General features: G+C 63.8%; 2 protein-coding genes across 8 annotated transcripts; one reads left to right on the forward strand and one right to left on the reverse strand.

Annotated features, from left to right (window-relative positions):
- Positions 1-512: 512 nt before the first annotated feature.
- On the reverse strand, positions 513-7,257 carry ENO3 (enolase 3). 7 transcript variants are annotated; one of them, XM_082707850.1, is made up of 13 exons: positions 6,413-6,455; positions 5,786-5,833; positions 4,461-4,547; positions 4,110-4,205; positions 3,875-3,933; positions 3,608-3,677; positions 3,149-3,282; positions 2,092-2,314; positions 1,797-1,994; positions 1,417-1,618; positions 931-1,039; positions 755-813; positions 513-665 (listed from the first exon to the last, which is right to left on the reverse strand). In XM_082707850.1, exons 2-13 carry the CDS (start codon positions 5,799-5,801, stop codon positions 596-598), a joined length of 1,323 nt encoding a protein of 440 aa, XP_082563976.1. In that variant the 5' UTR covers positions 5,802-5,833; positions 6,413-6,455; the 3' UTR covers positions 513-595. The 7 variants fall into 7 exon arrangements, with proteins under 7 accessions (XP_082563976.1, XP_082563979.1, XP_082563974.1 ...); XM_082707853.1 differs by lacking the exons at positions 5,786-5,833; positions 6,413-6,455 and adding an exon at positions 7,128-7,257; XM_082707848.1 differs by lacking the exons at positions 5,786-5,833; positions 6,413-6,455 and adding an exon at positions 6,508-6,685.
- Positions 7,258-7,299: 42 nt separating this feature from the next.
- Positions 7,300-10,235, forward strand: PFN1 (profilin 1). Its single transcript, XM_082707859.1, has 3 exons — positions 7,300-7,755; positions 9,092-9,284; positions 9,884-10,235. Exons 1-3 carry the CDS (start codon positions 7,624-7,626, stop codon positions 9,979-9,981), a joined length of 423 nt encoding a protein of 140 aa, XP_082563985.1. The 5' UTR covers positions 7,300-7,623; the 3' UTR covers positions 9,982-10,235.
- The last annotated feature ends 430 nt before the right edge of the window (positions 10,236-10,665 follow it).

Here is a 10,665-nt window from a genome sequence, read left to right on the forward strand (position 1 = left end):
CGGCCAGGCACGGCCAGAGGCCGCCACTTTCCTGGGGGAGGTTTACAGGCGATCACATTGAAAGTTTGCACTTGCTGAGCACAAAGGGCCCACGGCTTTGGCTCCTGGTCTCTCCAGTCAGGGAGGCTCTCTGTGCCTCGGTTTCCTCACACGTAGGATGGGGAGGGAAACCTAACCCTTTGACAGCACTGGTTTACAGATGTCAAGTGTCTACAAGGGTGACCGATGCTGAAAGCTTTGGGAGCACGAGCCCTCGGACTCCGACCCACAATGCACCCCGCGGGTAGAAAGACAGATCTGAGGGAGCCTCCCCTCACAGGGCGCTCACACCCCAGGCCCCCGCCCTGCTTCCACCCGCCTCCTTCAGAAGTGTGAGCCTGTCCCTCCCCTTCCTCTGGGTCCCAGCAGGTCATCCGCGTGTTCCTCCCTTCCTGCCCCACCTCTCCACCTCCAGGCGTGGCCAAGCCAGAGACCAGCATCCCCTCCGTCCCACCAAGGAGCAGGCCACTGTCTTGCTTGCCACCAGCATTTATTTCCGTGGGGAAAGGCTTGAAGGCCTGGATGGGTCCCGGGGGGGCTCGGGGCCTACAGCTTCTCACTTGGCCTTTGGGTTGCGGAACTTGCGTCCGGCAAAGACAGCCTTGTCCCCGAGAGCCTCCTCGATCCTAGAAAGCAGGCCAAGTTAGAGCTGCGCCTCCCAACCCCACCGCCCCAGGCCCCCCACATCCAGGCCCGCTGTGCACCACCCCCATACCTCATGAGCTGGTTGTACTTGGCCAGGCGCTCTGAGCGGCAGGGGGCACCCGTCTTGATCTGGGGAGGAAAGGGGGGTTGCGTGTGGCTGGTAGTGGGAGCGGCCTGCAGGGGCATCCAACCCAGGCAGGAAACCGGGGACCCCAAGAAGGCCCGTCAGACACTTGGGAGCTGTACCTGCCCCGTGCAGAGCCCCACAACGAGGTCGGCGATGAACGTGTCCTCGGTCTCCCCAGAGCGGTGGCTCACCATCACTCCCCAGCCATTAGACTGAGCCAGCTTGCAGCTGGGCGGGGAGGAAACTCAGTAAGATCGACCGGGGCCTCAGAGGGAAAGCCCAGGGCACAGTGGGGCTCTCCCCTTTGGTTTGGGGCAGTGGGCTCTTGGTGGGGAGGGGAATGACTAAGTTCCTTGGGAAGCAAGAGAGAAGGGGAGAATCTCGATTTCGAGCGGGAGCTCCTGAGATACTGGTGGGAAGGAAAGGCAGAATCTGGGGGAGGAACCCAGCAGGCTGAAGGTGGAGCACAAGCAGGGTTGCTGGGGCAAAAGCTCTGGGGCCGGGAGGGTGGGACGGGGCAGGAGCTGGGGGACCTCAGAGGTGGCTGGACAGGCAGAGTCGGGGCCGGGGAGGCTGCGGCTGCCCGGGGGCCGGGAGGCACTCACGCCTGGATGGACTCGGTCACAGAGCCGATCTGGTTGACCTTCAGCAGCAAGCAGTTGCAGGCCTTCTTCTCGATGGCCTGGGCGATCCTCTTAGGGTTGGTGACTGTGAGGTCGTCCCCCACAATCTGGATGTTAACTCCCGAGAGGAATGAGGTCCAGGTGGCCCAGTCATCCTGGTCAAAGGGATCCTCGATGGAGACCACTGGTGAGTGGAGGGGAGAACCGGTTAAAGACCGGAGGGGCCTCGTGGGGCACAGGCCGGGAGAGTCCAGATGGGATTTCGGCAGGCTTTAGAAGCCGCGGAGGCGCCCCAGTCCCCGTGCTGGGCCTGTGCCGAGGTCCCAGGCAGGAGCGACAGCACGGCTGGAGGGGGGTCTCACCAGGATAGTTCTTAATGAAGTTCTTGTACAGCTCTCCCAGCTTCTCCCCAGTGATGTGCCGCGCGGGGTCGTCGGGGGACTTGAAGTCGAGGTCGTACTTCCCGTTGCGATAGAACTCAGACGCTGCCACGTCCATGCCGATGACCACCTTGTCTGGGTAGCCAGCCGCCTGGATAGCCGTCTTCAGCAGCTCCAGGGCTGGGGAAGGGGCAACAGGGGACCTGAGGGTCCGGGTTCACGGTCCCTGCAGCCCCTCCTCCGCGGGGGCGCTGCCCCTCAGAGCGCTCACACTGACCCTCATTGTTCTCCAGGATGTTGGGTGCGAAGCCGCCCTCATCACCCACGTTGGTGGCATCCTTTCCGTACTTGGCCTTGATGACCCCCTTGAGGTGGTGGTACACCTCCGCGCCAATGCGCATGGCTTCCTTGAAGGAGCTGGCCCCCACGGGCAGGATCATGAACTCCTGCATGGCCAGCTTGTTGCCGGCGTGCGAGCCCCCATTGATGACATTGAAGGCCTGGCAGGGGGAGGGAGGGGAGGGCAGCTCAGACCCGGGCCAGCTGGGAGGGTCCAGCTGGAAGCCCGGCGTCCCGAATCCCCAGCCGCAGGGTCTAGAGTGAGCAATCTGACTTCTCAGGGTCTCTCTCCTTGTTTCTATAAGACGGGAGTACCACCCGCTTTCCCGCAGGGTCTTAAGCTCAAAATCAGACTGGAAACGAGGCCTCCGGGGTTGCCTGGTCTGTGACAGCCAGTGGCGCCGCTGCGGAACCTTCCGTGGGGTCCGTGAGCTCGCTCCCTGCATTAGCGAGGTCCTGTCATCACTCCCACTTTACAGACGAGGAAAACGAGGCAGAGAGTGCAGTTAGGCAACCTCCGCTAAGATCCGTGAGCAAACAGGCAGAGCCGGCTGCCTCCAGGACAGCCTGCACAGGGAAAGCACCGTCAGGGCTTAAACCAGGGGCCTGTGTTTGATAAAGATTAAAGGAGATGGAGACGCCAGACCCTTGGCCTGAAGCAGCTGTCCATCTGACCCGCGGACTGGGGTACAGGGCACAGTGAGCCGTCCCAGTTAGCACCAAGCCCAGCACTGGAATGCGAAGGAACATGGGGCAGCGGGGAGGGGGAAGGGGGGGGCGGTTAGGTCCAGAGAAAGCATCGGAAAGGCTTAAAGGGAGGCTGGGATTGTGGGAAAGAGGGAGGGGCCAGGCCGCAGCTCAGGAGGTTCCCTTTCAGGAAACTGTTCCCTCGGAGCTGGGTCTCGAAGCTAGACTTTCCAGGGGCCGCTGCTGCGCAGCTCCCTTGGTGGGGTGGCCCCGTCACTGTGGCGTGGGGCGAGGGCAGCTGTACTCACAGGAACCGGGAGGACCAAGTCTGGGTTCCCGGCCAGGTCTGCAATGTGCCGGTAGAGAGGGACCCCCTTCTCCGCCGCGCCAGCCTTGCACACGGCCAGGGAGACGCCCAGGATGGCATTGGCCCCAAACTTGGCTAGAGGAAGCAAGCACAAAAAAAGGATGAGGGCTTCTCCCCCATGGCTTGGGGTCACCCCAGGGAGCATTGGAAGGCCAAAACACTGGGCACGAAGGGTGTGCTAAGAGCGGTCTCCCCCAGGAGCCCCCGCCCCAGGGGAATATGTCAGCTTCAGGCCTGGCGGTGGGCAGGCACCAGGAAATGCCTGTGGAGTGAGTACAAATCTAGCCAGCCACGGTGTGCCCTAAATCATGGGATGCAGAAGTAATCCTAACCAGGCCTCCAGCCCGGGGTCCCTCCCACCCTTGCCACATCCCGTCCCTTCCCCGGGCCTTCCACTCACACTTATTCTCCGTCCCATCCAACTCGATCATAAATTTGTCAACTTTTTCTTGATCCACAACGCTTAGTTTCTGGAAGGAGAGGTTGGGGGCAGGGGATGGGGGGCAGAGGTCATGTTTGTCAGGAGTCAGGGCATACGCTGTGGGAAGAAGTACAGGTATTTGGGGGAGACAATGGACGGTGGTCTGGTGAAGCAAGGCCTCTCTCAGGCTTGAGCTTCGGGGGTGGGGGCACAGGGGCATGGTGGGGTCAGCAAGCTCCCTCTTGCCTTTTCCAGCAGAGCGGGACCTAGGGTCTTGTTGATGTGTTCCACGGCCTTCAGGACCCCTAGAGAAGCCGGGGGGCGGGGCGTTCAGAACTCTGATTCATTCAAGCCTCTTCCCATAGATCCCAGCTTCTCAAGCGCGCTGGGTTCCAGTCCTCCACATCCCACGAAGCTGCTGAGTGCCCAGGTCCTGACCCCACCCGCACACGGAGGCTTGTCCCCCATCACTTTCCCTCACCTTTCCCCAGGTAGCGGGATTTGTCTCCGTCTCTCAGTTCCAGGGCCTCATAGATGCCCGTGGAAGCTCCGCTGGGCACAGCTGCTCGGAATCGGCCTGGGTGGGTTGAAGGGGAAGGTTACACACAGTCCCCTGCACCCTCAAAGGGCCAGAGTATGCTCTCGGAGCTCAGGGCCAGGGGGCTGGTGCAGAGGGAGACTCCTGCTTCTCCACCCTGGGGAGCCAGGCTGGAAGAACTCTAGGGAAGGGGATCCCAGAGAAAGGAGAGGATATTGGGCAGAACTGGGAGGTGGGGAAAGAACCCCCCAGGCCAGGGTCTTGAGGCAAAGCCACGCCAGGGGCCTGTGTTACCCTTGGCTGTGTGCAGGTCCACTTCTACTGTGGGGTTGCCCCTGGAGTCCAGGATTTCCCGGGCAAAGATCTTCTGCATGGCCATGGCTGCAAGACAGGAAGTGTGACTGCGTGTGGACAGCTGATCCCTGAAGGAACCCGAAATCCCTTGCCCTTTAAGAGTCTTCCCCACCCCAAGAAGGCAGGTGCGGGAGCTAAAAATATCCCACAAAAAGGTCACAGACCAAAGAGGCTGGCACAGCCCCCCCCCAGAACAGCTCCTGTTCCACCCCTATCCTAGGGATCCAGGGGCCTCTCCTTTAACTGTGCCCTCTGCACGGCTCCCCAGGCCCTCATGGACCCCTGTGGCCCGCAGAGGTGCCCTGAGGCCCTCTCCCTCACCTGTCTGCTGGGGCAATCGGTCCTCAGACCGAGCTTGCTAGCGCTTGGACCCTCTCCTGCTATGCTGGTTTTCTTCTTCCTGCTCCTTGGTCTCCTCTAAATCCGTGGCGACCCCAAATTCCCCATCTGGCTCCAACCCTCACTCCCCTTCATATACCTCTCTTCGCGGTCTGGCTCCCTGCCCTGGGCACCCCCCATCCTGCTTGCTCCAACCCTTCCATGTCTTTCTCAAGCACCCCCAGTCCTGGGAGGAAGAGAAGCTGACAGCTTCCCCACTTTGTCCAAATCAGCACCACCCTTCCCCACCCCCATCCTCTGAAACTGGAGGATTCACCAGACCTGGGATGTCTTCGAGAGGGGATCAGGGTGAGCTCCGAGTCTAGGTGGCAGCTGGGACAGTGTCAGCTCACCCCCTCTCAGGCTGGGCATTTATCCCCTAAGCACCCTGTGCCCCAGCCAGCCCCGCCTCTCCCCCTCTCCATCCTCCCCCTCCACCCTGGGCTGGCAGCCAAGTGCCCACTACAGCCGAAAGCAGCAGCCTTCGGCCTGGGGCCCCGGGCACCTGCCCCCTTCCCAAAGGTCAATGACTACTCCTCCTTCCTCTCTGTCCCCCAATAAAAGCCCCAACTTTTAATTCCAGCGCTGGGGAGGTGCAGGGAAGGGCCTTCAGATCGGGGGTCTCTGCTCTCACCAGGATTATATTCCCCTTTTGCAAAGGTTAAAGAGGGACTAGTGCCCTTTTGTAAAGGCCAGGGGTAACCTGAACCCTGCTGGGCTGGGGAGGGGGCATGGAAGAGGGGCTGCAGAACTGACATCCACACATGCTCAGCTCACTGGGCAGGCGCCCGGCCGCCTCTGCCCTCCCTTGGAGGAGGGGCCGGGGTCCCGGGCAAGCTCTGTGATCTCAAATGGAATCTCCCACTCGGAAAGCGAGAGGGTCTCACCTCTCAGGGTCCTCATGGCGGCCTCTCTAGGCCCCACCCCGGCTCGCGCCAGCTAGGGGGTGGGGGAGGGGGCAGGGAGCCGAATTTAGACGGGCTCTCAGACTTGGCGCGGCTCCCTACTGATAGCGCTGGGCCAGCACTTGTCGCCCCGGGTGCGGAGCGGCAGCCAGGAGCCCCTTTCCCCGCCGACCGCGGGCTCGGAGCGCGGCCCCAGCCGAGCCGTGAAAGACGTTCCTCAGCGGGGCGCAAAATGAATGGCGGGAGGAGGGGTGGCCCCTGCGCGCCTCTGAGCCTGGCGCGAATCTGGGGGGCCGCAACTCGGGTACAAGCCCGCGGGCCCCTGGGGGCTCGTCACCTCCCCCGCCCTGTCCACGGCCCCGGCCCGGGCCGCGCCCTCCCGGAGTGCTCCAGCCGGGGTTCCGGGCGCGGCGTGCCAGAGTTCAGGAGCCGGCGGGCGAGGAGCGCCGCCACGTGCCCGAGCGCTGCCCCACCCGGCAGCCCGGTGACTCAGCCGCGCGGCTGTCGAGGAATGGGCCCGGGGGGCGTCGGGGGCCGGGGGCGACCGGCGGGACGCCCCTCCCCCAGGGCCGGAAGCGGCCCAGCCCCGCGGCTGCGCGGGCGACTTCACCTGGTCGGTGGTGGGGACCCCGGGCGCCCCTCCCCGCCGGGACGTGGGCGCGCACGACTTCTCAGCACAAGTTTCACAGAAAAGAAGAAAGAACCTGAGGGGCCCGAGCGGGAGGGGACTTTCCCCTTCTTGGAAAAGTTGCAAAGCATGCAAACCCCCGGTGTTCTTCCGCCCGGAAAAGTAGTCCCGCCCCCGTCTCCCGCGCCCAGTGACCTCTGCCGCACCGGGCCAAGGGGCACGGCCGGTGACCCGAGTGTGTGTGTGTGTTGGGGGAGAGGCCGGGCGGGGCCGGAATGCGGGGCCAAGGCCTGCCTGGGGGCTGGAGCTGCCCCGGCTTGTGCCCCTCGGGCAGATCCTGGGGACACGAGTGGCCCCCGGTGGGCGCCTTCAAGTCCGGCCCCGGCCACCTCCCCCCGGGCTCCCGCACTTCTGGACTGAATAAAACCGACGGGCAGCAGCGGGCCCGCGCGCGCTGCGCCCCCGCCCTTTCCGCCCGGCGGGAGACACGTCCCCGGCCCGCCCGCCCGCCTCTGCGGGGGGTTCCGTGGCGCGCGCGCGCCCGCCCCGCGAGCCGCCGGCCCCAACCGCTCCGCGCCCTCCCGCCCGGCTCGGCCCCGCGCAGGCGCAGGCGCAGGCGCTGCCGCCGCCGCTCCTGCCCTCCGGCGGAGGTGGGGGAAGGGGGAGCCGGTCCGTTTAACCCTGCGCGCCCCGCACCCGCCTCCACCGCGCGGCTCGCGGCTCGCCGATTAGCCTTCCCTCCACTTCCATGCCCGCCTCGGGCTCGCCGCCTTCCCCGACACAGGCGTCTCACGGATTTTCGGGGCGAAGCGGGGCTAGCCCTGACCCTAAGTGCCCCCGCCGCCGCCGCCCCCCATCCTTTCACAGGGTTTTCCACCCAACTCTGCAAATTTTGCAATAGGGGGAGGGATTTTTAAAATCGCCTTTGCAAAGTTCGGTCTCTGGGCAGGCGGGGGGGAGGGAGGGAACGGGGAGCAGGCCCCGCCCCCCGCCCTTTGCAAATAAAAATCCGGGGGGGGGGGAGGAGCAGGAAGTGGCGGTGCGAGGGCTGCTGCACAGCCGAGCGGAGCCGCGGTCCGGACGGCAGCGCGCGCCCCGAGCTCTCCGCCTCCCCCTGCCCGCCAGCCCGAGGCCCCCGAGCCCAGCCCGCCGCCCCAGCAGCAGCGCCGAGAGCAGCCCCCGCAGCAGCGCCATGGCCGGGTGGAACGCCTACATCGACAACCTCATGGCGGACGGGACCTGTCAGGACGCGGCCATCGTGGGCTATAAGGACTCGCCCTCCGTCTGGGCCGCCGTCCCCGGGAAGACCTTCGTCAACATCACGGTAGTGCGAGGCCCGCGTGCCCCGGAGCACCGGCCGGCGCGGACACGGAGAGGGAGGGACCCGGGTGGGGGCGGGCGCGGACCGCGACCGGGTCCTCGCCCTGGAGGCGGTGCCGATGGCGGCCGCACGTGAGCGGGCCCCCCGCGGCCCCGAGACCCGCGCCCCGGGGCGGCGGCGCCCATCCCTCCCGCTCCCCGCGACGGGGCGTTACATCCGGGGCACAGGGCGGGGAGGGGCGCGCCGCCCGGTGCGGAGGCCCACTTCCGCCTCGGCCAGGGCGGGGCGGGCGCGGGCACCGGCCGGCGCTGGGGGGACCCCGGGCCCCGCTTCCGGCGGCCGGCTCGCGCCCCGCCACCATTGTTCCCGCTGCGGGCCGCGGGAGGTCGCCGCGCTCGCCCGGGGCTCCCCGCGCTCCCGGCTTTCTGAGAGAGGGCGAGGCCGCCCCACGCCCCCCGGGGTCGGCTGTGCGTCCCGCGCCCCGGGCAGGCCCGTCCCGGAAGTCCCCGCGCCCGCCCTTCCCGCCATGCGGCGGGGCCCGCGGCGGGGTAACTTTGTGAGAAGTTGGAGGCCGCGCGAGTGAAGGAATGAGGGATGAGGGCTGCCGGCCCCATCACCACCTCCCTGTCCGCGCTGCCCGGAAGTGGGGAGGGGGAGCGGAAGTTCGGGAGGGGGGGAAGGGGATTTCCGGGCGGGAGGGGACCGGATGTGGGGGTTTGGGGTGTTAGGGGGAGGGGGGAGAGGCTCCCTGGGGTGTCTGGACCTGGTTGCGGGGTGGCCGCCTCTGGCCCCGCGCCCCCTTCCCAAGTTTTCCAGCTGCCCCGGAAAGCCCCCCGGGATCTGCTTCCTCCTATCGGGGCACCGCTACCTGGACCCAGACCCTAAGTCACCAGGAGACCCAGGCGTCCGGGCCCCTAGCAACTCCTGCAGAACCTTTGACCAAATAAGGGCAAAGTTGCTTCTCCTGCTTCGCCCGCCCCCTCCCTTCCCCTCTTCGCTTCTGCTTTTCCTGAAGGAGAGTGGTGTGCATCCAAAGGCTCCCCATTCCATGCCTGGCCACTCTGCTCCCTGGCTTTTAGCTCCCTTTATTTCTTGGGTTTGCTTTTCCTATTAAGTGAGATCGAGGCGTCCAGAGGAACGTGTCGTTTCTCTGTAAGCATTTCCTAAGTTTGCCCCGACGCTCAGCAGGTCCTCTTTAGAGGTTCTCAAATCCCGGAGATGTGCACAGAGCAGGGGACATAGAGCCCCCTCTGGGGGGAGGTGTGGAGGGCGGGTGGGTCCTTGAAGCCGGTGGGAACCTCGTTGTACTAACCTGATGGCTGCCCCTTTCCCTTTCCAGCCAGCTGAGGTTGGTGTCCTGGTTGGCAAAGACCGGTCAAGTTTTTTCGTGAACGGGCTGACACTTGGGGGCCAGAAATGTTCTGTTATCCGGGACTCACTGCTGCAGGATGGGGAGTTTACCATGGACCTTCGTACCAAGAGCACCGGTGGAGCCCCCACTTTCAACATCACTGTCACCATGACTGCCAAGAGTGAGTTTCTGGCTCTTAACCTTTTCCCAGCTCTGGGATCCCTCCTGTACCTCCTCTTAGTCTTTTGGGTTCTTCCTGTGCGGCTCCCCAGGAGGAGGGGATCACACCAGCCTGCTGGATGCTGGGACTCTGGATTGTTCCTTCAGTTCTCAGTTCCTCCTCTCGAAATGTAAAGAAGTTGAACTGTATTACCTCTTAAGTTCCTTCCTGCCCCTGAACCTTTTCAAAGGGTAAACCCTGTTTTCTTCGGAGAGGTAGACGGGGTGGCCAGAAGTTGGCATTTAGCTGTCTTCTGAACTCTTTTGTTAAGATATGGCGTGGCAGGCTCCACGGGTTTATTTCTAGCCTGAGTCCCAGGCACCAACCTGCCAGCCTCGGCCCCTGAATTTTAGTGGAGCCCTCTCCAGCTCCAAGCTTGATTTCCCCCTCTTGAAAAGCCCTATTGTTCCAGAGTGACTGACAGCCTGCCTGTGGTTGGGGGGGGGGGTGCTGGGAGAGAGGCGGTTGGGTTACAGCCCCAGGGCTGGACAGCTGCTCAACAGCTGGCAGGGGGTGGAATTGTGACACCTGGGTCCCAGCCTCCTTTCTCTTTTCTCCAGCGCTAGTCCTGCTGATGGGCAAAGAAGGTGTCCACGGTGGTATGATCAACAAGAAATGTTATGAAATGGCCTCCCACCTGCGGCGTTCCCAGTACTGACCTCGTCTGTCCCTGCCCCCCACCACTCCCCACGGCTTTTGCACCCCTGTCCTTCCCAGACACACACATACACCATTTTTATTTTTTGGGCCATTACCCCACACCCCTTATTGCTGCCAAAACCACATGGGCTGGGGGCTGGGGCTGGATGGACAGACACCTCCCCCTACCCAAACTCCTCCTGTGTGTGGTTGGAAAACTTTTTTTGTTTTTTGGGTTTTTTTTTTTCTGAATAAAAAAGATTCTACTAACAAGGTGCTGTGTGGTTTGGCCTGGGGGTCAGGATAGACGGTCCCCGTGACCCTTTGGCTTAAAAGAGGGTTGAGGGCATAAGAGGGTCTAGGAGCTTGGGCTTCCTCCAGTCCTGCCCTGGGGTAAGCGCCTGCCTGGGTCCACCTGCCCGGGTGGGCCAGCCCTATGCGGTGGCATTTCTGAGTCCTGCGTCCTCAGGTGCTCTAGCTGAATTGGTAGTTGATGGGAGTCTTCCAGACCAGAGAATGGGTTCAGGCCTGCGGGCAAGGCAGGGCTGGTTGAGTCATCCCCATGTGGGTGGGGCTCCCCCTCTCTGAGTCACAGTAAACGCCTGCCGGGGCTGTCCCCATGGCTACAGGTTCTTCTCTTTCAGCACACCCCTGCCCCTTTATGGCAAAAAAAAGAGGGGGGGGTCGATTCCCCAAAAAGGAG

Source organism: Mustela nivalis (assembly GCF_964662115.1).
Source record: "Mustela nivalis genome assembly, chromosome: 17".
Lineage (NCBI taxonomy): Eukaryota > Metazoa > Chordata > Mammalia > Carnivora > Mustelidae > Mustela > Mustela nivalis.

Excerpts from the sequence above, each read along its gene's own strand:
- ENO3 (XM_082707848.1), bottom strand. The coding sequence starts at position 6,562 with ATGCTTTGCAACTTTTCCAAGAAGGGGAAAGTCCCCTCCCGCTCGGGC. Across the intron at positions 3,678-3,874 it reads GTCCCGCTCTGCTGGAAAAG|AAACTAAGCGTTGTGGATCA; the intron begins GCAAGAGGGAGC and ends CTCTCCTTCCAG. Across the intron at positions 814-930 it reads TGGGGCTCTGCACGGGGCAG|ATCAAGACGGGTGCCCCCTG; the intron begins GTACAGCTCCCA and ends TTTCCTCCCCAG.
- PFN1 (XM_082707859.1), top strand. The coding sequence starts at position 7,624 with ATGGCCGGGTGGAACGCCTACATCGACAACCTCATGGCGGACGGGACC. Across the intron at positions 7,756-9,091 it reads AGACCTTCGTCAACATCACG|CCAGCTGAGGTTGGTGTCCT; the intron begins GTAGTGCGAGGC and ends TTCCCTTTCCAG. Across the intron at positions 9,285-9,883 it reads TGTCACCATGACTGCCAAGA|CGCTAGTCCTGCTGATGGGC; the intron begins GTGAGTTTCTGG and ends TCTTTTCTCCAG.